Source organism: Podarcis raffonei, chromosome 7 (assembly GCF_027172205.1).
Source record: "Podarcis raffonei isolate rPodRaf1 chromosome 7, rPodRaf1.pri, whole genome shotgun sequence".
Lineage (NCBI taxonomy): Eukaryota > Metazoa > Chordata > Lepidosauria > Squamata > Lacertidae > Podarcis > Podarcis raffonei.
The window spans coordinates 76,894,990-76,920,970 of NC_070608.1; the positions used below are offsets into that span (position 1 = coordinate 76,894,990).

At 43.9% G+C, this 25,981-nt stretch overlaps 2 protein-coding genes and 1 long non-coding RNA gene across 4 annotated transcripts in view; 2 read left to right on the top strand and 1 right to left on the bottom strand.

Moving 5' to 3' along the window:
- The window catches only part of MYO10 (myosin X), a 200,700-nt gene extending 186,815 nt beyond the window's left edge, over nt 1-13,885 (top strand). For both annotated transcript variants that reach the window (XM_053397125.1, XM_053397126.1), the window contains 9 exons: nt 4-161; nt 1,145-1,268; nt 3,275-3,572; nt 4,197-4,404; nt 4,764-4,900; nt 7,285-7,405; nt 9,455-9,910; nt 11,326-11,517; nt 12,809-13,885. In XM_053397125.1, the coding sequence (XP_053253100.1) occupies nt 4-161; nt 1,145-1,268; nt 3,275-3,572; nt 4,197-4,404; nt 4,764-4,900; nt 7,285-7,405; nt 9,455-9,910; nt 11,326-11,517; nt 12,809-12,919 (1,805 nt within the window). In that variant the 3' untranslated portion in view covers nt 12,920-13,885. The remainder of the gene's footprint in view (nt 1-3; nt 162-1,144; nt 1,269-3,274; nt 3,573-4,196; nt 4,405-4,763; nt 4,901-7,284; nt 7,406-9,454; nt 9,911-11,325; nt 11,518-12,808) is intronic.
- Nucleotides 13,886-17,695: 3,810 nt separating this feature from the next.
- LOC128417904 (uncharacterized) lies at nt 17,696-20,524 on the bottom strand. Its single transcript, XR_008331602.1, has 2 exons — nt 20,335-20,524; nt 17,696-18,208 (listed from the first exon to the last, which is right to left on the bottom strand). It is a non-coding gene; the product is annotated as an uncharacterized LOC128417904 (long non-coding RNA).
- A 291-nt stretch (nt 20,525-20,815) lies between these two features.
- RETREG1 (reticulophagy regulator 1) overlaps nt 20,816-25,981 on the top strand; it is a 43,647-nt gene continuing 38,481 nt past the window's right edge. The window contains exon 1 of the mRNA XM_053397127.1: nt 20,816-21,046. Within this exon, the coding sequence (XP_053253102.1) occupies nt 20,871-21,046 (176 nt within the window). The 5' untranslated portion in view covers nt 20,816-20,870. The remainder of the gene's footprint in view (nt 21,047-25,981) is intronic.

Genomic DNA, 25,981 nt, shown 5'->3' on the forward strand with positions numbered 1-25,981 from the left:
CAGGTTACTGGAATGTGACCGTGTACGGGCGCAAGCACTGCTACCGCCTCTATACCAAGCTTTTAAACGAAGCCACTCGCTGGTCAAGTGCTATCCAGAATGTGATAGACACAAAAGCACCCATAGACACCCCCACCCAGCAGCTTATTCAAGACATTAAGGTAGGCTCATGGTCTTGGAAAAATACGCTTCAAGAAGACAAACAACCACATTATTTTCCACTCATAAAGAAAGAGAATTGTTAAATGTTCCAAAACTGAGGCTGTTGTTTGAAGAAGAAACTCATTAAGTGCTGTGGGGAAAACTCCAGTGAGGATTGTAATTGCTCAGTGGCAGAGGCAGGGGGAGGCAAAACAAGAACTGGGAGGGTGGTATAGCCTGAAAGAGCTATAGCTGACTGGCTAGAACCCTGAACAAGAGCATTCCACGCTGCAACATTTTGTTGCAGTCCCCACTTGCAATAGGAGGTGGAGGAATACGACAATGGTAGTGACATTTGTACTACCACAAAGAGGTGCTCATGCTGCTCTGCATATTTAGGACTCGGAAATAAAACAAAAATTGAGAGTGTGCCGGATCTTTGTTTCATTCTGTTCTGTTTGTGAATTGGGCCCATGATACCAGGCAGCAGCCATAACACAGTAGACTTTATCTCAGCCTCTAAGCAACTAACTGGTCAACGTGTTCCTATTTTGTCACGATATTGGATTCTTTTAGCTTTGCACTGTGCTGCTACAAATGGTTTAATGTTACTCTGGTTTGGGTTTTTTTAGCTCTCCGTTCTTATGTATTTTATTGTGATTTTTAGGGTGCACAGTGTTTATTTTAGTGGGTTATAACTCTTCTAAATTGTTGGTGATGGCTGTTATTTTTTCCAATTTTCATCCCAGAGGAGCTCAGGGCAATACAAATAAAATAAAATTAAAATGTAACACGTTTAAAAGCATTATTAATATCTAAAAATACTTAAATGGTCCTGGGTGGGTGGGTGGTGTGCTTTTTCCGGAAGTTTATATTCCGCTCCAAAATAAGTCAGCTCTTTCTGGTAGAACCATTTCCCTTTTGAGCTGTTGACCTTTCACAAGCATTCAGTGGAGGCTTGTTTTTCATCCTCGGCCTGTGAATAATCTTGCTATTTACACAGGAGAACTGCCTGAATCCCGAAGTTGTTGAACAGATCTATAAGAGGAACCCGATTCTTCGCTATACACAGCACCCACTGCATTCTCCGCTATTGCCACTTCCATATGGGGACATCAACCTGAACGGTAAGTCCTGTGGACACTCAAGCCCATTCCCTTCCCTTTGCACAACCACCTTTGCCTTGGGACAGTTTCATGAAGATGAGATGCCTTGGCTCCTTCGCTCATCACCTTAACGGTAATCTTCTTAACGGTAACGTGTCCAGAGGAGGGCAACCAAAATGGTCAAAGGCCTGGAAACGATGCCTTATGAGGAACGGCTAAGGGAGCTGGGCATGTTTAGCCTGGAGAAGAGGAGGTTAAGGGGTGATATGATAGCCATGTTCAAATATATAAAAGGATGGTCACATAGAGGAGGGAGAAAGGTTGTTTTCTGCTGCTCCAGAGAAGCGGACACGGAGCAATGGATCCAAACTACAAGAAAGAAGATTCCACCTAAACATTAAGAAGAACTTCCTGACAGTAAGAGATGTTCGACAGTGGAATTTGCTGCCAAGGAGTGTGGTGGAGTCTCCTTCTTTGGAGGTCTTTAAGCAAAGGCTTGACAACCATATGTCAGGAGTCCTCTGATGGTGTTTCCTGCTTGGCAGGGGGTTGGACTCGATGGCCCTTGTGGTCTCTTCCAACTCTATGATTCTATGATTCTCATCAGTTTGCTGCTATATTTAACCAGTAGAGGTTGCCAGGGACTGCCAAGTGCTGTTCCCAACTCATCACTCCAAATCATACTCCTGGTTTCTGTTGTTGTTGTTTAGTCATGTCTGACTCTTTGTGACCCCATGGACCAGAGCACGCGAGGCACTCCAGTCTTCCACTGCCTCCCGCAGTTTGGTCAAACTCATGCTGGTAGCTTCGAGAACACTGCCCAACCATCTTGTCCTCTGTCGTCCCCTTCTCCTTGTGCCCTCCATCTTTCCCAACATCAGGGGCTTTTCCAGGGAGTCTTCTCATGAGGTGGCCAAAGTATTGGAGTCTCAGCTGCAGGATCTGTCCTTCCAGTGAGCACTCAGGGCTGATTTCCTTCAGAATGGATAGGTTTGATCTTCTTGCAGTCCATGGGACTCTCAAGAGTCTCCTCCAGCACCAGAATTCAAAAGCATCAATTCTTCGGTGATCAGCCTTCTTTATGGTTTCTGTACCTCTCACCAATTCTCCTTCGCCATCAGTATTCTAAGCAGGAAAGAGCAATGTGAAACCAAGAGGGAAATAAACATTTGAACCCAACTGCATGGGGCTGGTTCATTCATACACTTCACGGGGAAAAGTTTTGGCAATGCCCAGGAAGCCTGGCTGAGGTTATGAGGAAGCTAGCGCTCCCCTAGCTTAGCTGCAGAGGGAGGCAGTGGCTTCCCCAGTGTGGAATAATACAGTGTTGGCCAGAATTTGCAGGAGCCAGACACAATCACTTTGCAGCCCACTGCTCCCCGCTCCAAATTAATTTATTTATATGATTTTTATACCTCCCTCCCCATCTCTGGACAGATCACACACAAAAATTAAACCTTAGAAGTATACAAATAAAACAGAATAAAAAGCCAAGTAACAGTAAATGATACTGCAGATAACTTTAAAAAATAAATCATTTGATGCAAAACCATTGGTATCCAAAAATTTGACAAAATAACCCAATTCCAAGAAAGGAGGAAAAACGGAATACAGTGGTACCTCTGGATGCCAATGGGATCTGTTCCGGAGCCCCAGTCGCATCCCGAAGTGAATGCAACCCGGGTCTGCAGGTCATGATTCGCCGCTTCTGCACATGCGCATGACATCATTCTGAGCATCGGCGCATGCGTGAGCGGCGAAACCCGGAAGTAACGCGTTCCATTACTTCCGGGTCGCCATGGAGCACAACCCGAAAACGCTCAACCTGAAGCAACTTCAACCCAAGGTATGACTTTAAGGGTAGACATTCGGACATCTATGCAAACTATGTATCTTAATTGTTCCAGAAAATGGGAGCTTTGTAAACACACCTGTTGAGACTTACTGTTTCAGATGCTTGCCCCATGTGAATTACAATAGTTTGATTGTCTGAGCAGCGAGATGTACTTCCATGTTCTGTTTTCTAGTGCTAAAAGACAAAGGCTACACCACCCTCCAGGATGAAGCGATCAAGATATTTAATTCTCTGCAGCAACTTGAGTCCGTGTCAGACCCCATTCCTATTATTCAGGGTATTCTGCAGACGGGGCATGATTTACGGCCTTTGCGCGATGAGCTCTACTGCCAGCTGATCAAGCAGACCAGCAAAATGCCTAATCCGGGGAGCGTTGGCAATCTGTACAGCTGGCAGATCCTCACTTGTATGAGCTGCATGTTTCTGCCAAGCCGTGGGATTCTCAGATACCTGAAGTTCCACCTAAAAAGGTAAGCAGAGCTATGGATGATTGAACACAATGGTGTGCCATTCAATAGTTTGAATAGTTTCGTATCTTGGAGATAGGCGTGTTGTGGATAGGGACAGATCCCCAAATACCCTTAGAGTTGGGAGTAAGAGCAGGGCTCAGCAGGTTCCGCAGATGTCAGGAATTTCTGCCATTGGCCCATCAAGCAAATACTGGAAACTAACGCATCTTGGAGATGCTTGCGAGAATGATCTATTCATGGGGTGGTGGTGGAGGCTTTTGATATACAGTGGTACCTCGGTTTTCAAACAATCCGTTCCGTAAGTCCGTTCGAGGTCTGGAAGCAGAAGCCTCAAAATGGAAAACTTAAAATGGAAGCCACATTTTCTATTCGACTTCTGAGGCGCGTTCGAAAACTGAGGCACTTACTTCCGGGTTTTCGGCATTCGAATTCCGAAACGTTCGACTACAGAGGTGTTTGAAAAATGAGGTACCGATGTAGAGGGTTGGTGAAAATGGTCTCACAACCACAACAGTAGTTGCTTGGGCTGAATGCTCTCACCATTGCCTCTTAAATGCTTTTCAAACCACCACATTCAAGAAAACAAAACATGGAGCAATTAAATCTCAGGGTTTCCCCCCACAGGGTGCGTGACCAGTTTCCAGGCACAGAAATGGAGAAGTATGCCCTCTTCATTTATGAATCGCTGAAAAAAACCAAAGGCAGAGAGTTTGTGCCATCCCGGGATGAAATTGAAGCCTTGATCAACAGACAAGAGATGACATCCACCGTCTACTGTCATGGCGGGGGATCCTGTAAGATCACCATAAACTCCCACACCACTGCTGGCGAGGTAAGATGAGGCTTGGACTGGATTGCCTGGGTTGAGCCTCAGGGTGTGAAGGGTCCGCCATTTTGTGCAGTGTGTTTGTGGCCTATTGAACTTTAATTCAAAGTTTTGTGTGACTTACTAATAACCATATAATTTTAGTCAGTGATCTGTCTTCTGAGATGCAGAAGCATATAGGGTGCTGGCAATGACATTTTACTCAGTGAAGGTCTTTTGAAATTAATGGGCCCAACTGAGTAATGTTTATTAATTTCAGTGGATCTACTCTGGGTAAAACGCAGTGTTTATGAATGTTGCTAATTGATGCTTTTACCTTTTCTGATCTAACATTCTTTGTCTTGTTCTTGGTTTTTGTCTACTAGGTTGTTGAAAAGTTAATTCGGGGTCTGGCCATGGAAGACAGCAGAAATATGTTTGCCTTGTTTGAATACAATGGAACTACAGATAAAGCCATTGAAAGCAGGACCGTTGTGGCTGATGTCTTGGCAAAGTTTGAAAAGTGAGTGTGCCTCTCCTAATAAGTAAGCAATTAAAAGCCCTAACCGCAGCCTTTTAAATTTCCCTTTTGTGAATCAATGGCATCTCCCCATCCACTGCCCTCTCCCGTAAAGAGGGATTAATGAAGCTCTTGTAAGCCTGGGAATGATTTCATCACTATTCATTGTGGTACTTGTGTTGTGCTGTCCTAAAATTTCCTCTCTCGTGCCTTACCACCTGCAACCCTCCCCCCTCGGACTTTGTCTTCAGTCCAAGCCTTTTCTTCTTTATAATTTTCCACAATTGATACGTCTCTAACAAAGGAACTAGTCACAACGCATTTGCACAGGTGGTTTTCCCAGAATCTCAGTGGCAGCTTAAAGTTCATCTGTCTCCTAACACTGCTGCTGAAACTGATATTGGTGCAAAGCTGGTTACGGGAATTGCGGCAAATAGTAGAAAGAGCTTCCCCAATACTTTCTCCTTCCCATTTCTCTAGCGGCCCTGTTTTATATTTTGTTAACGGGCTGGTGGACCGGGTTTTAAACCTGCTTCAAATTTGCATCCAGTACCTTATGTATTAAGGGACGCGGGTGGCGCTGTGGGTTAAACCACAGAGCCTAGAACTTGCCGATCAGAAGGTCAGTGGTTCAAATCCCCGCGACGGGGTGAGCTCCCGTTGCTCGGTCCCTGCTCCTGCCCACCTAGCAGTTCGAAAGCACTTCAAAGTACAAGTAGATAAATAGGTACCGCTCCGGCGGGAAGGTAAACGGCGTTTCCGTGCGCTGCTCTGGTTCGCCAGAAGCGGCTTAGTCATGCTGGCCACATGATCCGGAAGCTGTACGCCGGCTCCCTCGGCCAATAAAGCGAGATGAGTGCCACAACCCCAGAGTCGGCCATGACTGGACCAAATGGTCAGGGGGCCCTTTGCCTTATGTATTTGCTTCTGCTAAAGTTTTTACCCATGAATCAAATTTCTTCTGTGGGATTTGATTCCTTATATTATCCTGGTTAGGACCTCAACTGTGAGACAGCAATCCATGATCTTGCTCACTTGACTACCAGTTGCTCTGAGCCAGCTCCGTAATGTTAGATGCCATAGGCTTATTAAAGAAACAAAAACCTGCCTATAGATGGAAAAATAGCATTAGAGTTGGCATCCCCAACATTGATGCCCATGGGCAGCACAGTGGCCTCATATACATCCTTTGGCCCCAGCAGAGGCTCCCTGATCCTCCCAATTCTGTTCCATTTTTTGCAAAATGCAGTTCTTTGGCTGGTATATATGTGCTTGAGTGGGAGGTTGCCATTGGGGGGTGTTTGTTGCTTGTCTAAGGATCCTCTCCAGAGCTTTTTTTAAATAATAATAATAATAATGCAGTATTTTAAACATTAGACTCCTGTGTCAAATAATCTGTTCTCATTATTTTGTAGTCTCTCCCCCCTCCCCATATTTGGACATTACCATTCTTGCTGCAGCTAAAGTATTTGCCACCCATTATTTTGTCTTTTGGGGGTGGGTACTTCCTCCTCCTTAACTTTCCTAGTAGAATAACCAAAGGATCTGTCTCTAGTTTGCAAATTGTAATCTCATCAGTTTTCCTAATCCTTTTAATCTAAAAGATCCCTGCAGTTTTGCAATTCCACTAAATATGCCTGAATCCTGCTTGATCTTGAGCACCTCCATCATAAAGTGGGACAGAGTTTATACATTTTTTGTAATGTATATGGATAGAAAGATCTGTTTAGATCCTTTTAAGATATGCTAGGACGCGGGTGGCGCTGTGGGTTAAAGCCTCAGTGCCTAGGACTTGCCGATCGAAAGGTCGGCGGTTCGAATCCCCGCGGCGGGGTGCGCTCCCGTTGCTCGGTCCCAGCGCCTGCCAACCTAGCAGTTCGAAAGCACCCCCGGGTGCAAGTAGATAAATAGGGACCGCTTACTAGCGGGAAGGTAAACGGCGTTCCGTGTGCTGCGCTGGCTCGCCAGATGCAGCTTGTCACGCTGGCCACGTGACCCGGAAGTGTCTGCGGACAGCGCTGGCCCCCCGGCCTATAGAGTGAGATGGGCGCACAACCCCAGAGTCTGGCAAGACTGGCCCGTACGGGCAGGGGTACCTTTACCTTTACCTTTAGGGCACACACATAGGGGTTACATTCAAACATGCAACTCCAACTCTACAGCCTGAACCCTATCAGTAACATTTGACTATTTGATTTTGCTGAATGTATAAAGCAGTGTTCATGGAAGTTGATATTTGAGCCATAGATTAAGATCCTGATTACCAATTCCACATGTCCCACATAGCAAAAGTTTCAACTCACATCTTAAATACAGATTTTAAATTTTATTGCCAGTTTATATTTGATTATTTGTACTCAAACTGCCGAGTATTTGTGTTTTCCCAGGCTTGGTGCTGCTTCAGAAGGAGAGAATACAGCATGGAAATTTTACTTCAAGCTCTACTGCTTCCTGGACACGGAGCATGTGCCAAAAGATAGTGTGGAATTTGCATTTATGTTTGAGCAGGTACGGAGAGGAAATAAGGTTGTTATACTTTGGGGAAGAGTAAGTGATGTGAGATACACACACACAGAGGGAGAGAGACTCCAAATCAAAGAGGCAAGCTGCTTTGATTGACACCTACCTGACGTAACAAGGATCTCCTGGTTTAAATGGACCTGGATTGAGGCAGATCAGCAAGGACAGAGGGGAGCCTGGTGGTGCTCATTCCTGACTTCCTCAGCCATGTTTCGCAAGCCGCGATTGTTACATCACTAGAAATCAAGAGCCTTGCTGCATCTGATCTTGTTCAGTGTCCGTTTTCCCACAGCAGCCAATCAGGTGCCTGTGAGATGCCCACAAGCAGGGCACAGGAGCAGAGGCCCTGTTCTCCTGCCATTGTTGCTGCGCAACTGATATTTGGAGGCAAGGTGCCTCTGATGCTGGAGGCAGCATATAGTCATCATGACTAGTAGCTATGTATAGCCTCTATCCTCATAGATTTGTCTAATATCCTTTCAAGGCTATCACTGCATCTTCCATAGTTAATGTACTGTATTGTCCCCTATATCCCACGTCATTTGCCCATCAGTAAAATGGGTATAGGGACGCGGGTGGTGCTGTGGGTTAAACCACAGAGCCTAGGACTTGCCGATCAGATGGTCGGCAGTTCAAATCCCCGCAACGGCGTGAGCTCCCGTTGCTCAGTCCCTGCTCCTGCCAACCTAGCAGTTCGAAAGCACGTCAAAGTGCAAGTAGATAAATAGGTACCACTCCGGCGGGAAGGTAAACGGCATTTCCATGCACTGCTCTGGTGGCTTAGTCATGCTGGCCACATGACCCGGAAGCTGTACGCCGGCTCCCTCAGCCAATAAAGCAAGATGAGCGCTGCAACCCCAGAGTCAGTCACATCTGGACCTAGTGGTCAGGGGTCCCTTTACCTTTTTAAATGGGTATATATGTTCCATGCGTTTTGTAACTGTTCATGAGAATTACTTGTAGCAACTAGCTATATCACTTTCCTTGTCACTGTATCTTCTGGAGGAGTTAGATCCAAACAACCTCACAGGACTCCTGCCATATAAAGTTGAGAACAGCCAAGCACCATCAGAACCTAAAGTAAAAATGTTTTTATTTCATGAAACATTCATGGATTAGAAACAATTCCCCCCAGAAGCTTTGCATGACCTATCATAAAACTTGGCAGGCTGATCTTTTGCAATTATGAGTTTTTTGTCATTTGAGTTTTATTCATTCTCCTTTGTCACATCTGTATCAAACAATTGCACATGTACTTATGGTCAATTAAATGATACTTAACCCTTTATAATGCAACAATACCAAAGCCAACTTTAGACTTGCAAGTATTTATAAGTTTGTTCGTTCCCTGGAGAAGATGCTGTCTGGGGTGCCCTCTGGTGGTTCTCTTCATTTAAGCACTCTTTATGCTTTGCCAAAGGTACCCCAGTGGAAGAAGCTTGTTCATATGTATTTCCTGCTTTTTCGAGGAGCAAAAACATATAAATAATGTACATAAATCATACTTGTATACAGTGGAATCTCAGTTTTTGACCTTAATCCATTCCGAAAAGTTCGAAAACCAAGGATCAATGGGCTGGCGCAAAGACAATGGGAAAAAATGAAAAACGCACCAAGGAAGCCGTTCGTCTTCCGAAAATCGTTCGAAAACAGAAGCATTCACTTCCGGTTTGTTGGCGTTTGGGTTCCAAATTGTTCAGCTTCCAAAGCATTTGGCAACTGAGGTTTCACTGTACTACTTAAAAGCCTGCAAAGCATCTCACATATGTTACTTTGTTTTAATCTTTACAAAAGCTCTGTAAGGCAAATATTACCTTTCTTGTTCTGGGGTGTGTTTTTTGTGGAGGGAGCACTGAGGCTGAGAAGTAGTGGCTTGACCAAGACCACCCAGCGAGATTATGGATGAAACAAGATTGAACCTAGAGCCTTCTTGGTGCACAGTTCAGTTTTATTACCACTATGCTACAGCTGCAAATTTTGGATTCAGAATGTTCTGCTGCATACCTGTAAACGTCTTGTTTTCCTTTTTTCCATTAGGCACATGAAGCAGTGATTAGAGGACATTATCCGGCTCCTGAAGAAGCCCTCCAGGTCCTTGCTGCCTTGCGGCTCCAATACCTGCAAGGCGACTACACTTCATCCAATATCACTATGCCAGAAATGGAAGAAGTCTACCCACTGCAGAGGCTCACGTCCCGTATTATCCAGTCCACTAAAACATTTACCGCTGCGGAGAGGATAGAGAGGAAGCGGGCCAATTTTCTAGAAGGAACCCTGAGGAGGAGTTTCCGCAGCAGTTCCATCAGCAGGCAGAAGATGGAAGAGGATCAGATGCTTGATATGTGGGTCAAAGAGGAAATCTTCGCAGCCAGGACTAATGTGATTGATAAATGGAAAAAACTGCAAGGAATGAACCAAGAGCAAGCGATGATCAAGTACATGAGTTTGATTAAGGAGTGGCCTGGCTATGGGTCCACACTCTTTGATGTAGAGGTGAGTATACCAAAATTCCATGGGCGTTGCTGACAGCAAAATCATAAGACTAAATAAAAAGATAAACTACAGCTAAACAATTTGTAGTATAACACATCTTGTATGGTCATGTTCTATGGGTTTGCAAATTTGTCTATCTTCTCCTGCTGAATGTTTTACAGGTGAGGGTATGTAGGTTTTGATTTGTTGTTGTTGTTTAGTCATGTCAGACTCTTCATGACCCCATGGACCAGAGCATGCCAGGCACTCCTGTCTTCCACTGCCTCCCGCAGTTTGGACAAACTCATGCTGGTAGCTTCGAGAACACTGTCCAACCATCTCATCCTCTGTCATCCCCTTCTCCTTGTGCCCTCCATCTTTCCCAACATCAGGGGCTTTTCCAGGGAGTCTTCTCTTCTCATGAGGTGGCCAAAGTATTGGAGCCTCAGCTTCACGAGCTGTCCTTCCACTGAGCACTCAGGGCTGATTTCCTTCAGAATAGATAGGTTTGATCTTCTTGCAGTCCATGGGACTCTCAAGAGTTTCCTCCAGCACCATAATTCAAAGCATCAGTTCTTTTTGGTCCAGCTCTCACTTGCATACATCACTACTGGGAAAACCATAGCTTTAGCTATACAGATTTTTGTTGGCAAGGTGGTATCTCTGCTTTTTAAGATGCTGTCTAGGTTTTGATTAGAACCTGAGAAAAGGGTTAAGGCTGTGGAATTTCACCTGCAAGCCTGCACACACCCAAATCCCCCTTCTGCCTCAGGAACTCCATAAGAGAATGTCAGCTCCTCCCCTGCTTTAAGGAACTGAACATTTGTGACATTATGAGACCCTACTTTAATCTGCACCCACATCCCAGATTATCCATTTTACACTGAGGAATTGGCAATGGCTGCTGTGCTTAAGAGGCCAGGAAACTGAACAGTAAAACATTAATGTATATAAATCTGAGGACCGTCTAACCTATCCACTCAGCTACTACCCATCTTAAGGGCCGCATTTCCCCACACAGTTCAAGCATTTGATGTGTCTCTTGTGGATTAAGATTAGTAGCTAAATGTCCGCAGTGATTTAGGCTTAGATTTGTCTGTGCAAGGAATCAGACTTCATATGTACATGTGTAGGAAATCATAAGAGGAGCATAGTATGCAATAGCTAATTGCACATCCTTTCTAAACCAGTTGTGGCCCAAAGGTGAGTGTTTAATTTAGTCCTTTGAAACAAGTTCAGATCTCTCCTCTGACAATGGAAATAATTGCGTATGCTCAGGCAGATCACTCCCAGAATAATCTACCTCACTAAACATGTTCAATGAGAAAAGGGCATTGTATGCTAAAATAAATAATATAAAAATGTAATAATTTTAAATTGCATTTTTGGAATCATTTCTGTTTTCTACCATTCACCTTGACATTATTTTTCGCCAGTGTAAAGAAGGGGGCTTCCCTCAAGAACTTTGGTTGGGTGTCAGCGCTGATGCAGTTTCTGTCTACAAACGCGGAGAGGGAAGACCTTTAGAAATATTTCAGTATGAGCACATCCTCTCCTTTGGTGCTCCCCTTGCTAATGTCTACAAGATTGTTGTGGATGAGAGAGAGCTGCTTTTTGGAACACTTGAGGTAAGAAAGGAACTAGTCATTCAGTTCTGCTTTCCTTGTTTTTAAAATGAGCTGGATGAATAAATTGAATCCACTGTGCCAGTATTCAGAAATAGAAAGCCTTCCATGATTCTTTCGCCTGCACAATTTCACATCAGGATTAAAATCTTCAATGGCAATCCTACACATGCTTATTTGGGATTAAGCTCCACTGAACTCAGTGGGACTTGCTTCCCAGTAAGCATGCATTAGACTGAGACAATAGGAAACTTGAGTTAGGCTTGTGTGCACTTTTGCTCATCTTCAAAAGTGAAGTTCTGTAGGATTTTCAAATCTGCGATCTTGAGCTCTATGGGTTACAGTTCCATACAGAGTTATGTTGCTGAAGTCCCACTGAATCTACTCAGGTCTACTCTGAAGTAAGTCCTATTAAAATCAGTGGGGTTTACTCCCAGGTAAATGGGATTAGAATTGTATTCTAGAATTGTATTCTTATTTGGGAGCAAATCTCACGTGAGACTTACCTCCAAGTAATCTTATATAGGTCCAGGCTGGAAGTGTACAGTTTTTCTTCAAAATAAAAGATAAACATTTGCAAATTGTATTTAGTTTAGCTATTTAAAGACAGCTGAATGATCTTCAGAAATTTCACCGAATAGTATAGGTTTTCACACAAAAATTGCTAGCCTAATTTTCTTAGTAGACTACCAGCCCTGCCAACGTTTGGTTATAATTTTTTAAAGGTGTACATAGTTTTGTAAATTCTAGTCATGTGACTATTGGCCATTCAATTCTATAGCTTGCTGGGTAGAGTTACCTTTGTCACACTGTTTTCATTGACTACCAAAAGGCTTGCTGATTTCAACAAAATGTACAGTGGTACCTCGGGTTACATACGCTTCAGGTTACAGACTCTGCTAACCCAGAAATATTACCTCAAGTTAAGAACTTCGCTACAGGATGAGAACAGAAATCTTGCTTCGGCGGCACGGCAGCAGCAAGGAGGCCTCATTAGCTAAAGTGGTGCTTCAGGTTAAGAACAGTTTCAGGTTAAGTACGGACCTCCGGAATGAATTAAGTACTTAACCCGAGGTACCACTGTATGTTTAACTGTAGGCTGTGTTACAGCCAAGCTGATTTTTTCTGTGACAATTTATACAATTAGCGCTAATCTAAAAGAAACCAACTTTTCCTAGAGTATACCACATCACACTGCCGGGAGGTAAAATCTCATAAATACACTCTTCACAACACCAAAGACCATTGGCTGAAGTGTGCATTAACTGGTTTTGTATTGTTATTGTCTTGGTAGGTTGTTGACATTGCCAAACTGATGAAAGCCTACATCAGCATGATTGTGAAAAAACGTTATAGCACCTCTCGATCAGTGAGTAGTCACGGAAGTCAAGGCAGCTCCAGGTGAAACGAGAGAGAGAGAAACTTGCTGTTCTGTCCTTTTGGAACCTATCACCGCCAACCCGTTGAGTTTCTCAAAAAATGGTGATTGGAGGCACCCCTCAGGCTACAATCAAAACCGTGATTCTAGGAGAATCTTTATTCAACATGTGGTGTTCGACGAGCTTAGAAATAATAACAGCCACTTCCATAGTCCCATAAACTCGTTGGCTAGCATGCTTCAAGCCTTCTAAACTTTGTTACCTCTAGATAACATAATGTATGCCTTAACTTAATGCACTGCTTTCTGAGCAGTGAGAAGTGCCTTAAAATGTTTTAAAACCAACTTGCATTGATTTGTGATTATCAGAGGGGTTGTGTTTTGTAATAAACCACTTTGAATTAGCTTCTCCTTAATTTGCAGCCATCTTGCACTAACTAACTGGCTGGTTCTTACATGAGGAGGGAAAGAGAGCATCTTTGTTGGAATGCTGCAGGCGGCTTCCCGTAGGGACTTTAATAGCAATGCTGTATTCCCCCCCCCCTTTTTTTGTTTTTGTTTTTCATATGTGTGCATGCATATGACTCGGGTCAACTCTAATTTTATTCCACGTTTCACAATATTTTAAAAGTAAAAGGGAATAATAATGTGCAATGGTGTAAACAGTCTTTCTGTACATTTTAATAGTCCAGAGCTATAGTTGTCCCAAATGTTGAGTTTCTTTATAAGCCAGTTTTATTAACAAATTTGGGGGTTTTCATAATTTTTGTATTTTCTTCTAGATAATTTTTCATTCTTTGTTACATCTGTATGTAACACACCTGCATTTCTGTACCTCTGCTGTATTATACATAACGTGTAGTTTGAAAGACACTATATTTATAGACTGCCCTTAATACAGAATTGCCATTATCCGCACAATATTCAATCATATGTCTTCAGTTTATACAGTTGAGTTTCTTAAGATATTAAACATTTCTTTTAAAATATTAATATTGTGGTCTTGTGGTATGCTACTTGGAACTTGCCAATGCAGAACATGCTATAAAAGAAGTAAATTAAACAGAAAAATTATGATATATCTTACTTAATGTTGTGTATGCCCCTCTCAATTTTTTCTGTGTGCTAATTGAATGGCAGCAGAAAACTGGAAAGTTCTAATATAGGCTAAATTGACAGTTTTGAGGAGAGAAAACTATCCACAACCTATGGAGTATTTCACACATATTCTTCATAGGCTCTATGTGCTATGGAATAACAAGCTGCCATTGCCCTTACAAGTGCATTCTTCTAATTATGTTTGATTTGCAAAATCTACAGGGCAACCATTATTTTAAAGACTGAATTCATTACTGAGACAAAGAAGGCAGACACTGAAGCTTCAAATCTCTGTGCATTGTATTTATATGCTGCTTTTTCAAGATGCACCACAATGAGCATCAGAAACAGACTGTTTATTACAAAACCTAGTTGAACAGGACAAAGTCTACAACTCAAATGATACAATCACATGAATGATCAAATTCAAAAAGCACCGTGAAGCATACCTTCACTGTCAGAACCACTAGCAAAACATCCAAGACAGAAAACAGTTCCTTAAACCTGTCTGGAAAAGTGCAAAGCTTCTTCACTAGGGAGCCCAAAGGCACTGCAATTCTTTAATCGTAGGGGCTTTCAAGGACCTTGGGGAATGCACCTGCTTTGGCAATGGGGGGGGGCGGGACCTCATGGTCCTAGGTTATTCATTCCTCCTTACCTTGTGATGGGTCTAATTTCAACTCCCAAGTAGCTATGGTGTGTATCAGTCCAATTACTGTGAGTCCTTAGAACAGTGTCTGCATCTGTCACTGAAACAACTGGTGTCATGCTGAAGCTACTGGGTTTAAGATTGATCCTTTTCTGCATGTGCAAAGGGGGAGGGAATTGGATGCACGTAGTCTTGCTGTTGCCAGCTTTCATCAGTGCTGCAGCTATGCTCTAACTCCACTGGTCACAACCTCCAGAAGGCTGGACCAAATCACAGTCCTCCATCCTGACCTGTTAAGAGGCCCATTTATGTTGGTTCAGGGGGGGGGGGAGAAAGCGCTGTCCAAAGGAAGAAAAAAAGCAAGATATGAGCTCTCATGAATTGATATTTCAGACTACTTTAAAAAGGAGTCTTAAAGAGTCCAAAATGTCCTCATTTTTATCAGATGAAGATTCGGAGGAACCGTTCAAAGGAAACATTCAGAATTTGTCCCACAGCTTTAGTACAACCCAATCTATCTTGCTAAATCTATCTTGCGACGCCGTCGAAACCGGGCACCGTGGTTTACTGAGGAGCTCCGGAAAATGAAGCGGGATCTCAGACGGCTAGAGCGAGTATGGCGACGGACTCGTGACGGAGCCTCAAGAACATCTTATAGGTCGCTTATGAAAGCCTATGAGATGGCTATGAAAGCTGCTAAGAAATCTTACTTTGCAGCTTCCATTGCATCCGCTAGCTCTCGCCCAGCACAACTTTTTAGAATAATTAGGTCAATAACGTCCTTAGGAGGACAACCAAATTTAAGTACAAATTCGACCCACAGCTGTGAGGCATTCGCGAGCTTTTTTTGCGGAGAAAGTCCTGTTGCTCTGCCGTGACCTCCCTGCCAATTTAGATACAGTGACTGAACTGGAGGCCCCTCGACTGACTTCAGGTCCAGTGTTGGACCATTTCGATCGGATACTCCCTACTGATGTGGATAGATTCCTCCAAGTTGGTAGGCCCACTACCTGCCTTCTTGATCCGTGCCCGTCTTGGCTGATTAGGGAGTGTCCAGATGTTGCGCGGACCCCCCTGGTTGAAATTATCAATTTGTCCCTTGACACGGGGACATTCCCAGGGGAACTCAAGGAAGCAGTGGTGTGTCCACTCTTAAAGAAAACTTCATTAGATCCCTTAGGCCTATCCAATTACCGCCCAGTTTCAAATCTTCCATTCCTGGGTAATTGAGAGAGCGGTTGCTGAACAGCTTGGTAGGTTTCTGGAGGAAACATCGGCATTAGATCCATTTCAGTCCGGTTTCTGTCCTGGTTTTGGGACGGAGACGGCTCTGGTTGCCCTACCAGATGATCTCCGTAGACAACTGGATCGAGGCGGGTCAGGACTGCTGATCCTTTTAGATTTGTCAGCAGCCTTTGACATGATCGATCATGATCTTCTGGACCACCGCCTCACAGACGTGGGGATACAGGGCATAGCCCGTAACTGGTTGTGCTCTTTTATCTCTGGTCGGGGACAGAGGGTGGCACTAGGGAGGGAAATGTCGTCGCGCCACTCCTTGGTGTGTGGAGTGCCGCAGGGCGCAATTCTCTCCCCGATGCTTTTTAACATCTTTATGCGCCCCCTTGCCCAGATTATCCGGAGCTTTGGGCGGGGCTGTCACCAATATGCTGATGACACTCAGCTCTATCTGCTGATGGATGGCCACACCGACTCGGCCCCAAACACACTGACCAGATGCTTGGAAGCTGTGGCTGGATGGTTTCGTGGGAGCCGATTGAAACTAAATCCTTCGAAGACAGAGGTCCTATGGCTAGGTCGGGATGGCATGAGGATGAGGGACCAACTCCCTTCTCTTGCGGGGGCCCAATTAGTGCCATTGCCTTCCGTTAAGAGTTTGGGTGTAATCCTTGACACCTCCCTTTCCATGGAGGTGCAAGTTACAGCAACAGCCAAGGCGACATTTTTCCACCTTCGCCGCATCAAGCAGTTGGTCCCTTACCTTTTCCGCCCCGACCTGGCCACAGTGATCCATGCGACGGTCATCTCCAGGCTTGACTACTGTAATTCGCTCTACGCGGGGCTGCCCTTGAAGCTGTCCCAGAAACTCCAGCGGGTACAGAATGCTGCAGCGAGGCTCCTCACGGGGTCTCTGCCATGGGAGCATATTCACCCAGTGCTTTTCAAGCTGCACTGGCTCCCGTTGGAGTACAGGGTCAGATTTAAGGTGCTGGTTTTGACCTTTAAAGCCCTTCACGGCCTAGGACCCTCGTACCTACGGGACCGCCTCTCCTGGTATGCCCCATGGAGAGCCTCAAGGTCCATAAATAGCAACACCCTAGTGGTCCCAGGCCCTAAGGAAGTTAGATTGGCTTCAACCAGAGCCAGGGCCTTTTCAACTCTGGCTCCGGCCTGGTGGAACGCTCTGCCTCATGAGACCAGGGCCCTGCAGGATCTGATTTCTTTCCGCAGGGCCTGTAAGACAGAGTTGTTCCGCCTGGCCTTTGGCTTGGAGCCAATTTGATTCCCTCCCTCCCTCTCTTTCTTTTTTCTTTTCCTTCTCCTCCTGCGATGAGGCTACATTTTAATATTTTAATGTTCCATTATTTTAATGTTGTATTTTATTTTTGTTTTTAAGTTGTAATCATTCATCTTGTTTTTATTATTGCTTGTAAGCCGCTCTGAGCCCGGCCTTGGCTGGTGAGGGCGGGGTATAAATAAAAAATTATTATTATTATTATTAAAGCTAAGGGGGTCTGCATCAATCAGCACATGAATAGACGACTGCCTGGTGAACCCATACATATGCTGTCTTTAATTCTGTGATGGAAGAAAGATGGGATATAAGTGGACTAAGTAAGTAATCCACAGAGGAAGTTTTGAGTAACTGCCAGTAACTGTTGGTTCTGAATATTCTACTGCTTCTCCTCTAATCCTGGGCTCAGCATTCCAGAATGTCCGTGTGGCTGAAAGAGAACCCATCAAAATGATGGTGAGCTTGGAAATTCACACTGCCCTAGCCCTCACTACTGGATGAAGAACTCTCAGCTCCCAGCTGTAGTTCTGCCAAAGGCTTTAACGCTCAAATCAGATTGGTACATAAGGCAAACAACAGATTATATGGTTCAGCAGGTACAGAAGAGGTTCAGTGCATGCTAAGACATTGATACAACGATCAACATGCCCCTGCACCTTCCTTTTGAAGACTGAGGTGGACACAACTGTATTTGCACAGTAAGTGGCCAGTCACAAGACCAGGCAAGTAAACAGGCACTCCTTTGAGTGGGTTAACTCCACAAGGTTTGTTTTCAACGGTGTTGTCGTCTCCATAGAGACAGAGGTGGACTCGGCGCTGGAGCAGCTCCATGGCAACAGGTGTTAAGGTAGGGGTGTCTAATGTTGGAGGGACCACACTCCTTGGATCCTGATCTCCATCCTCCAGGCCACAGGACCCGTCCCCAGAATCAGGCACTTATCTGGGTCCTGATTCTACCTTTCCCATCCTGGGGTAGGGTCCTCCTCAGGGTCCTCCAGCTCCCAACTCTTCGAGCTTCTTCCATTCCTCGGGTCTGACCATTTTAAAAAAAAACAAAAAAACCACCACTATTTATTTTGCTTAGTTTGGAACATTGTTGTTTAAAATAACTGACCTTGTAAGCAGAGTTAGATTAACAGAGGCAAAACAAGATCACTCATCTGAGACACTTTCAAGGACAAAAGTGGCACCACCAGGTTTAAGAGGGCCTGGGCAAAATGCCTTCTGCTGCCCCTTCACCTTATTATTCCCTTCAATAGTAATAAGAAGTGGGGTGGAAGAGAATGAGCCCTTTTTTCTTCACTGATCAGACGGAAAAGGGAATTTATCCATACCTGCTTCTTAACAAGCAGTGGGGAAGGGACCTTTCTCTTTTACTAACCTTTTGTTGAAAAACTCTTATATGGTACATGCCTCCAGCATGCCTGACGGCCTCTATGAGTAGTTTTTAAGGAGGTTTAAAGAACTGATCTGAAATTAAACAGTTAGCTGCAGACCCAGGGACAGTCCTGGATTTACAGAAGCTGCCCCAGTTTCTGATTTGATCCCGGAATGTCCCGCTTTTCCTTAGGACTTACCTATTTTCACTGGAGAAATGTTGGTGGGTATGGAGTTATGTGACCACCAAGCCAAGGAGGTAAATAACTATGCAACCTTTATCTGAAGGCAGCCCTGTATTATGTTTTTTATATACAGTGGTACCTTGGTACTCAAACGTCTCGGTTGATAAACGCCAAAAACACAGAAGTGTTCCTGTTTTCGAACGTTTTTCAAAAGCCAAACATTCAATGTGGTTGTCGGCTATTGTTTCCAGGGCATCAGCACCAATCAGAAGCTGTGCCTTGGTTTTCGAACATTTGGAAGTCAAATGGACTTCCGGAACGGATTAAGTTTGGTGCTTTTGTTTTTGCTATTTATTTTGCGTTTTTGTTTTTGAGGCTTTTTTTGGTTACCGTATTTTTCGCTCTATAAGACGCACCAGACCACAAGACGCACCTAGTTTTTGGAGGAGGAAAACAAGAAAAAAAATATTCTGAATCTCCGAAGCCAGAACAGCAAGAGGGATCGCTGCACAGTGAAAGCAGCGATCCCTCTTGCTGTTTTGGCTTCTGTGATAGCTGCTCAGCCTGCATTCACTCCATAAGACGCACACGCATTTCCCCTTACTTTTTAGGAGGGAAAAAGTGAGTCTTATAGAGCAAAAAATACGGTAATTTGTTTTTGTGACTGTGTGGAATCCAGTTCAGCTACTGATTTGATTGATTGATTGATTGATTGATTGTGTGACATGCCTCTTGAGAAATGGAGAAAAGACCCCGTCCAAACAGTGACTATCATCAGTGCAGATAAGATTTTTTTTAAAAAAAATTTTATCATCTACAGTACAATACTTATTTATATCATAGTGCAGTACATTGGTTATTGCTTTCATTTTATGGATCAATGGTCTCGTTAGATAGTAAAATCCATGTTAAATTGCTGTTTCAGGAATTGTTTTTAAAAGTCTGGAACGGATAATCCGTTTTGCATTCCTTTCTATGGGAAAGCGTGCCTCAGTTTTGGAACGCTTTGGTTTTGGAACAGACTTCTGGAACGGATTATGTTTGAAAACCAAGGTACCACTGTACAGTCAAATCTCAGTTCTCGAACCGCTCCGTTGCCGAATGTTTCAATTCCCAAACGTCAAAAACACGGAAGTAAATGCTTCGGTTTTTTAATGTTCCTCGGAAAACGAACATCCAACACGACTTCCAAGAACCAATTGGAAGCCGCACCTCAGAACTTGGAACATTTCGGAAGTCAAATGTCCTTCCAGAACGGATTGCGTTCCAGTTCTGAGGTTTGACTGTACCGTGGTACCTTGACTGAAGCTGCCCAGAGCGGCTGGGGCAACGCTGTCAGATGGATGGGGTATAAATAATAAAATTAGAATTATGGAAAAGCATTTTTTTTAAAAAAATGCTATATATATATATATATATATATATATATATATATATATATTAGCACATCCCTATTTTCATCGGAGAAATGCTGGAGGGTATGTAGCTGTTTATATTTTTATCTGTAAGCCATTCTGAGTCCCTGTCAGGGAAAAAAGCAAGGTATAAATAAACAAATACATAAAGCTTAATAGTAATAATAATAATGGAATCGTACATTTCCCTCAGCGACTCCTTTTCTCCCTCTCTAAAGGGGAACTTATAAAGCACCGAAAGCATTTTCCAGAAAGGTAGTGGTATAAATCATAAAACACCCATCCTTACCGCCTTTCCAGCGCGTGAGGCGCAGCTTCGTCCCCGGCTTTTATTCGGTTTTTCCAAACGCCCAACGACGCCTCCCAACATTCTAAACCGCCACTCACCCACTGCGCACGCGCCACGCTTCTTGAGATTTATACTCCGCTCGCGCCGCCTCGCCACGCCACGCCCAGCTTCTCCTCCTTTCAACTCCCCCCCGCCCTCCCTCCTGCCACCGCGCGCGCGCTCGCCCGCCGGCTTCTGCGCGCTCGCCGCTGCTCTCTCTCTCTCCAAGCTAACCAATCGCCGGCGCCGCCCAGCCGCGTCGGAAGCTCCTCGTTGGTCTGCGGCAGCCGAGAAGGCGGGCGTTCCTGGTACCCGGATGTACACAAACCCCGCCCAGCCGGCTCGCCTCCTCATCTCGGTTCTGGTGTTTGGTCAGCCGCCCCGACCGAGATGGCTGACGAGAAGGAGCAGGTGGCGGCGCCGGGGCGCCTGGACTGGGAACGGCTGGCGGAGGAGGACGAGGACGGGGGCTGTGAGGCGAAGCCCGTCGGCGGGCGGGAGGCTGCGACTTGGAAGAGGCCGTTCTGCGCTTTGGCCGCCTTCCTCTGCGCCAACCTGATCTTCTGGTGAGAGAGACGCGCAGCCACTGCGCTAATCCTATAGACCCCCCTTCCCGAAACATACATATATATGCGTGCCCCTTTCTTTCGTTCTTTTCCCCCACCTCAATGGAGCCGCGGCTCACCCTCGCCCTCCGCTCCTGGGCTTTGCAAAACGTGCGAATGAGCTGTGAGGGGGGGGAAGGGTGCATCTGAGCATGGGCAAAGTGCCTGCTGTAAAAGGCCCCGGCCGTTGGCTTCTAAACTAGCAGCGCCCGTTCAGACGTTTCCTGAGAGGGGCGTGAAAGCAAAACAACGCCACCCCCACCCCGTTTCTCTCTGTCAGTTGTTTTCAACCAGTTGTTTTCAAGCCTTGAATGATAGTCAGGGGTGCTGCGGGCAACACTGGCCTCTGTCCCTCTCTCCAGAGTGGCTGGGGAAACCCAGCCAGATGGGCGGGGTATATTAATATATATTTATATTATTATCTATCTATCTTCCTTCCTCTCTCCCTCCCTCTCTCTCTGATGCCCTGGTACTGAAGAAGCATCCTTCTCTGAGCAGGGTGCCTTTGCTTTGCTAGCCTTGTGAATTCCTGTTAAGGTGTGCTTGCTCTCCATGAATCTACCTAATCCTGCAAAGCTCATCCTGCGCTGGAATCCCATAAGTTAATTACCTGTGCTGTGGGAGGAAGTGCTTTTAATGTCAGCAAAATTAATAAATTATCTCATGCCAATTGAATAAATACATATTTTATTTTTATGTCCACGCTGATGTGGTTTTTATCTCCACAATGGGTAGAGATGGAGAAGGGAGCATTCTTCATCAGAGGGCATATGTCGTACAGGTAGATTTGAGCCCCCAGGATGGAGAAATCGAGCTCTGCCATCCTTGGTATTTCTATTTAAATTGAGCGCTTCTTAACTGTGTTCGCTTTGAAAGAGGCTCCTTTTGGTTTGTTGGGTGTTGCCACAAAATGTTTCCTACAGAAAAGCGTGGGGAAGGAAACCCATGGAAAGAATTCATGATCCTGGCCGGGGTGGGGTGGGGTGTGATGGGGGATAACCACTCACTGAGGGTAAAGCAGTGCTAGTGGCCACAAAGTGGGCTTTGTGAGACATGTGTTGCAGAAAGTGAAGATGAATCAGCTGTGGCTGGATGATGCCAGGGAGCATCAAAGGCTCCTAAAGAATGTTTGAAGGGAAGGTGGGGCGCACATGTGGCAAGGTGAAATAATGGCCAGGAAGTGCCCATAAAGTAGAGCATATAATCTTGCATAGTGGTTGCCTTGTGATTATGCAAAGTTGACAAAAAGCAGAGTGACAGCATCCCAAATTGCACAGCCTGTTTCTCCCACTCTCTTGTCATGGATTGGCACTGGACTGCCAGCCTGCTGGCTTTGGGCTTGAAATTGTCCCTTTTCAGTAGATTCTTTATATTCTTATTTTCCTGGTGCCCAAACCAATCTCTGTCATTTTCCCCATTCTTTAGTTTTTCTGTTTCTCTATGTTACCAACCCTGTGCTATAGGTAACTTCTCATTTTAACCTTTAGCCCTCTAGTGTTTTTCCAAACAAGAAGCATGTGCTTTTTTTCTTCAAGTGGCATCTGAAACTGAGATACTTTCCCCCCTACACTGGCTTGAAGAGAACATTCCTAGGGTCATTGCTTTTCATTACCGAGTTAAATACTCAATGGACTAGGATGTATAATTGCATTAATACAATGTCCCAAATGTAGATTCAGATTTTGAGATTAAATAAAGAACTAATTTGAGTTGCATGAAGATTCATAAACACACACACACACACACACACACACACACAACCCTTCTAGTGCTCATGTACCACAGAACCACTTAGCAACATATCTGCATGGTGCTGAACTTCCTAATAAGTAAGACTAAGCACGTGCTTAGGGCACCAGCAAAAGTGGGGAACAAAAAAAAGAAGGGAGAGAATTTTTTGAGTTTGACATCTGATATTTTTTTTAAAAAACTTGAAGTAGTTATCATAGAAAAAAATCAGAATTTTGTTGGACTTCCTTGCACATTACTACGCTTCCCCCATTTTTCTGTTCTCTTTTTATTACCTATCCCCACCTGAAGCAAGGGGCATCCTGCTCTCCTAGATTGAAATAATGCGAGGAAATAAGTTCCTGTCATGTGTTGTACATGGTATACGTGCATGTACATTTCAGCATACATGTAAGTTTTGTGTCATTTTGAAAAAATGTTTATTTTATGATTAGTATTGCTTTTTATTTTGAATAACATATCGGGGTACCATACTCTTTTCAGTGCTTAGGGCTATAAAGATCTTAATCTGGCCCTGCAGCAGAAGAATTTATATTTCAGCAAGTATGTTATCTATGTAAAGAAGAGGAGTGTTCCTATTATTTTACATGTCATATGGAGGAGAGTGGATAAGAATGTTTTATTAAATATTGAGAGCTTTTTCTTTTTTAGTACTCCTCAGTTGGACAGCAGCTTCATTATTGTGTAAAACATTAGCAGCACTTTGTCCTTTGACTAATTTGAAGCTCCCTAGTACTGTATGTTAATTGAGGCTGCCTAAGTAAGTACAGTTTAGGGTGTGTTGACCTCCCATCCTTTGTGACAGAAGTAGACTCTGAACTGCCAGAAAATAAATATTTTAGGTATTTTTTAGGGTAACCTGTTGGGCCTGTGTATTGCAACCAGCTGTACAAATAAGTCTACTAGATGTTGTACTTGCCTTCTTCTACATAAAAGACCTACATGGTCTGGGATCTTCCCAGGGGGCTGGTGTTGACTGAGCTGGGGGTTGTGTGCCTTATTTAGTGCCTATGCTGATGTTTTTGAGCAGTGCTGAAAGGACCTTTTTATTTCCCCACTACAGTATTTTAACATCTGATGTTACAGTACCACTTCTGGTATCTGTTTAGAATTCTGCCATTATTCAGCACCCTGCAGTCTTGTGGTGATGTAGTTTTAAATCTGTTTTAAACCACCCTCATTCTTTTTATTAAGTGGGTAGTATATACATTTAATATATGACGTATACTGGTGCAAATAGAACAAATATATACACATTAGAAGTTTGTGACACCCTGGCTGTGTTTGGACAGTGCTAACCAAGTTATACATGAGCCTTCTGCCTGCACATTCAGCCCCTTTGCTGCTCTCTGCAGCGAGCTATAATTAAACCAGGATGTCTCTAATTAACCATAGTTTCCCATTTTATCTGTTCAGGAAACTATGGCTACCAGCTTCAGAACAAACCAGTTTCTTAAAGCCTCATTGGTTTAAGATCCTGGATTGTTCCAAAGTGAGTAATTAGTTTTTACCTGTTCAGATAAACACAAAGCTGAGGTTAATTAGAAGTTCCTGGTTTAATAACAGTCCATAACTGGACCACTGAGATCAAAGAGAAGAAAAATCCAATTCTCTGCAAATGTAAAATTGCTTCTGTCCCTTCTGGAGGTGGTTTTTGCCTTCCACGGGTAACCAGGCAAATGGCTATTTTCAAGCCTGATTTCATCTCATGGATGTCAACCCTTTACATCTAGTCCTTCTATTTTCTTTTGGGCTATGCACTTAAAGTGGGGATTAAGGCCCATTGAATTCAACATGCCTTACTTCTGTTTACACATTAATCTTCTGGTTTGCCTATTTTCTACTGTTGGTCATTGATATTGTCATTTGTTTCACTATATCCCATATACCAGTGCAAACCATGAATACCTGCATAACTTGAGAAACTTGCTTTTAAGCTTATTAGACAGGTGATGCTTCTGGGTTTTTAATAGGTTCCAAGTTTATTTTTTTGTAGCTTTGGATTGTCCGGCCCTATAGCTGGATACTTAGAAGCATCTACACATTTTTGTCTTGATTTGTGCTTTCTATGTTGCCTCTCCTGTAACAGCCTTGCAACTTATTAACCCACAAAAATACTTACTAACATCATGCCACACACTTGTCAATCACCTGAAATCACAATGAAGCCAGATGAGCCATTTTTGCCTGCATGGATCTGAATCAAATAGTGTGGGTGCACAGCACTTTGTAAGTCTTGATGATCTGCTGTTCATTGCCATTTGTAAAGCACTGAGCACAAGGCTTTGTAGGTAATGCCAACCAGATAGACGATAGTCTGTGCCCACAAACTCCCTTTTGGACCAGCCACAACTTTATTTGCCCCACAGATAGGCAGGTGGTTGTGGCTTGGCTCAAACAGCATCACTGACTAATTAGGCCTATGGGCCAGAGGTTCCTCACTACTGGCTTAGATGTAAGGAAGCCAGTTGATCCCCACCCCACATCCCCCAAAACAGTTATGTTTTTCTATTGAAATAAAAAGGAGAGGTGGGGGAACAGTAGCTCTTCACAGTTATAGAAGCTAACTACAGCATTACATGGAAATGCTTGTAACTAAGCCCTCAGGTCCTTTTTTTAAAATAAAAAGCATCTTTGTAAGAGGGTTATTTAGAACATAGAAACAGAATTGGGAGAGGGTACAGAACCCTTTGAGTGCAACTGGATGGCAGACTATTTTGTAAGAATCCAGGCTTTCCTTATTAATTTCTGTTTTTGTTTAGCTCTAGTAGGTCACTGAAATGACATGCATTTTTGCAGGAGGTTGATGTCTTCACCAGAGAACATGCTAGCTTTTACAGAAACTAAGTACCCGTGTGACGCTGTTTGTATCATTCTTGTCTCTAGCAATAAGTATTAGATTAGGGACAAAGCTATTGTAGCTTAAGATGCTAAATTTAGAACATTAGCCAAGGGATTTCCATGTATCTCTTAATTCAATAAACATTTCAGAATGTATTTCTTTATCCCAAGAAGCTCTATAGGTTTTTTTAAAAAATAAATAAATCAGCAAGCATCTCTCTATTCTGAATCGCAGTTTGTTCTGAACACTTGAAAAGGTCGTTGCTATAATTGCTATAAGTTCCATTCAAGTCAATGGGATTCAAG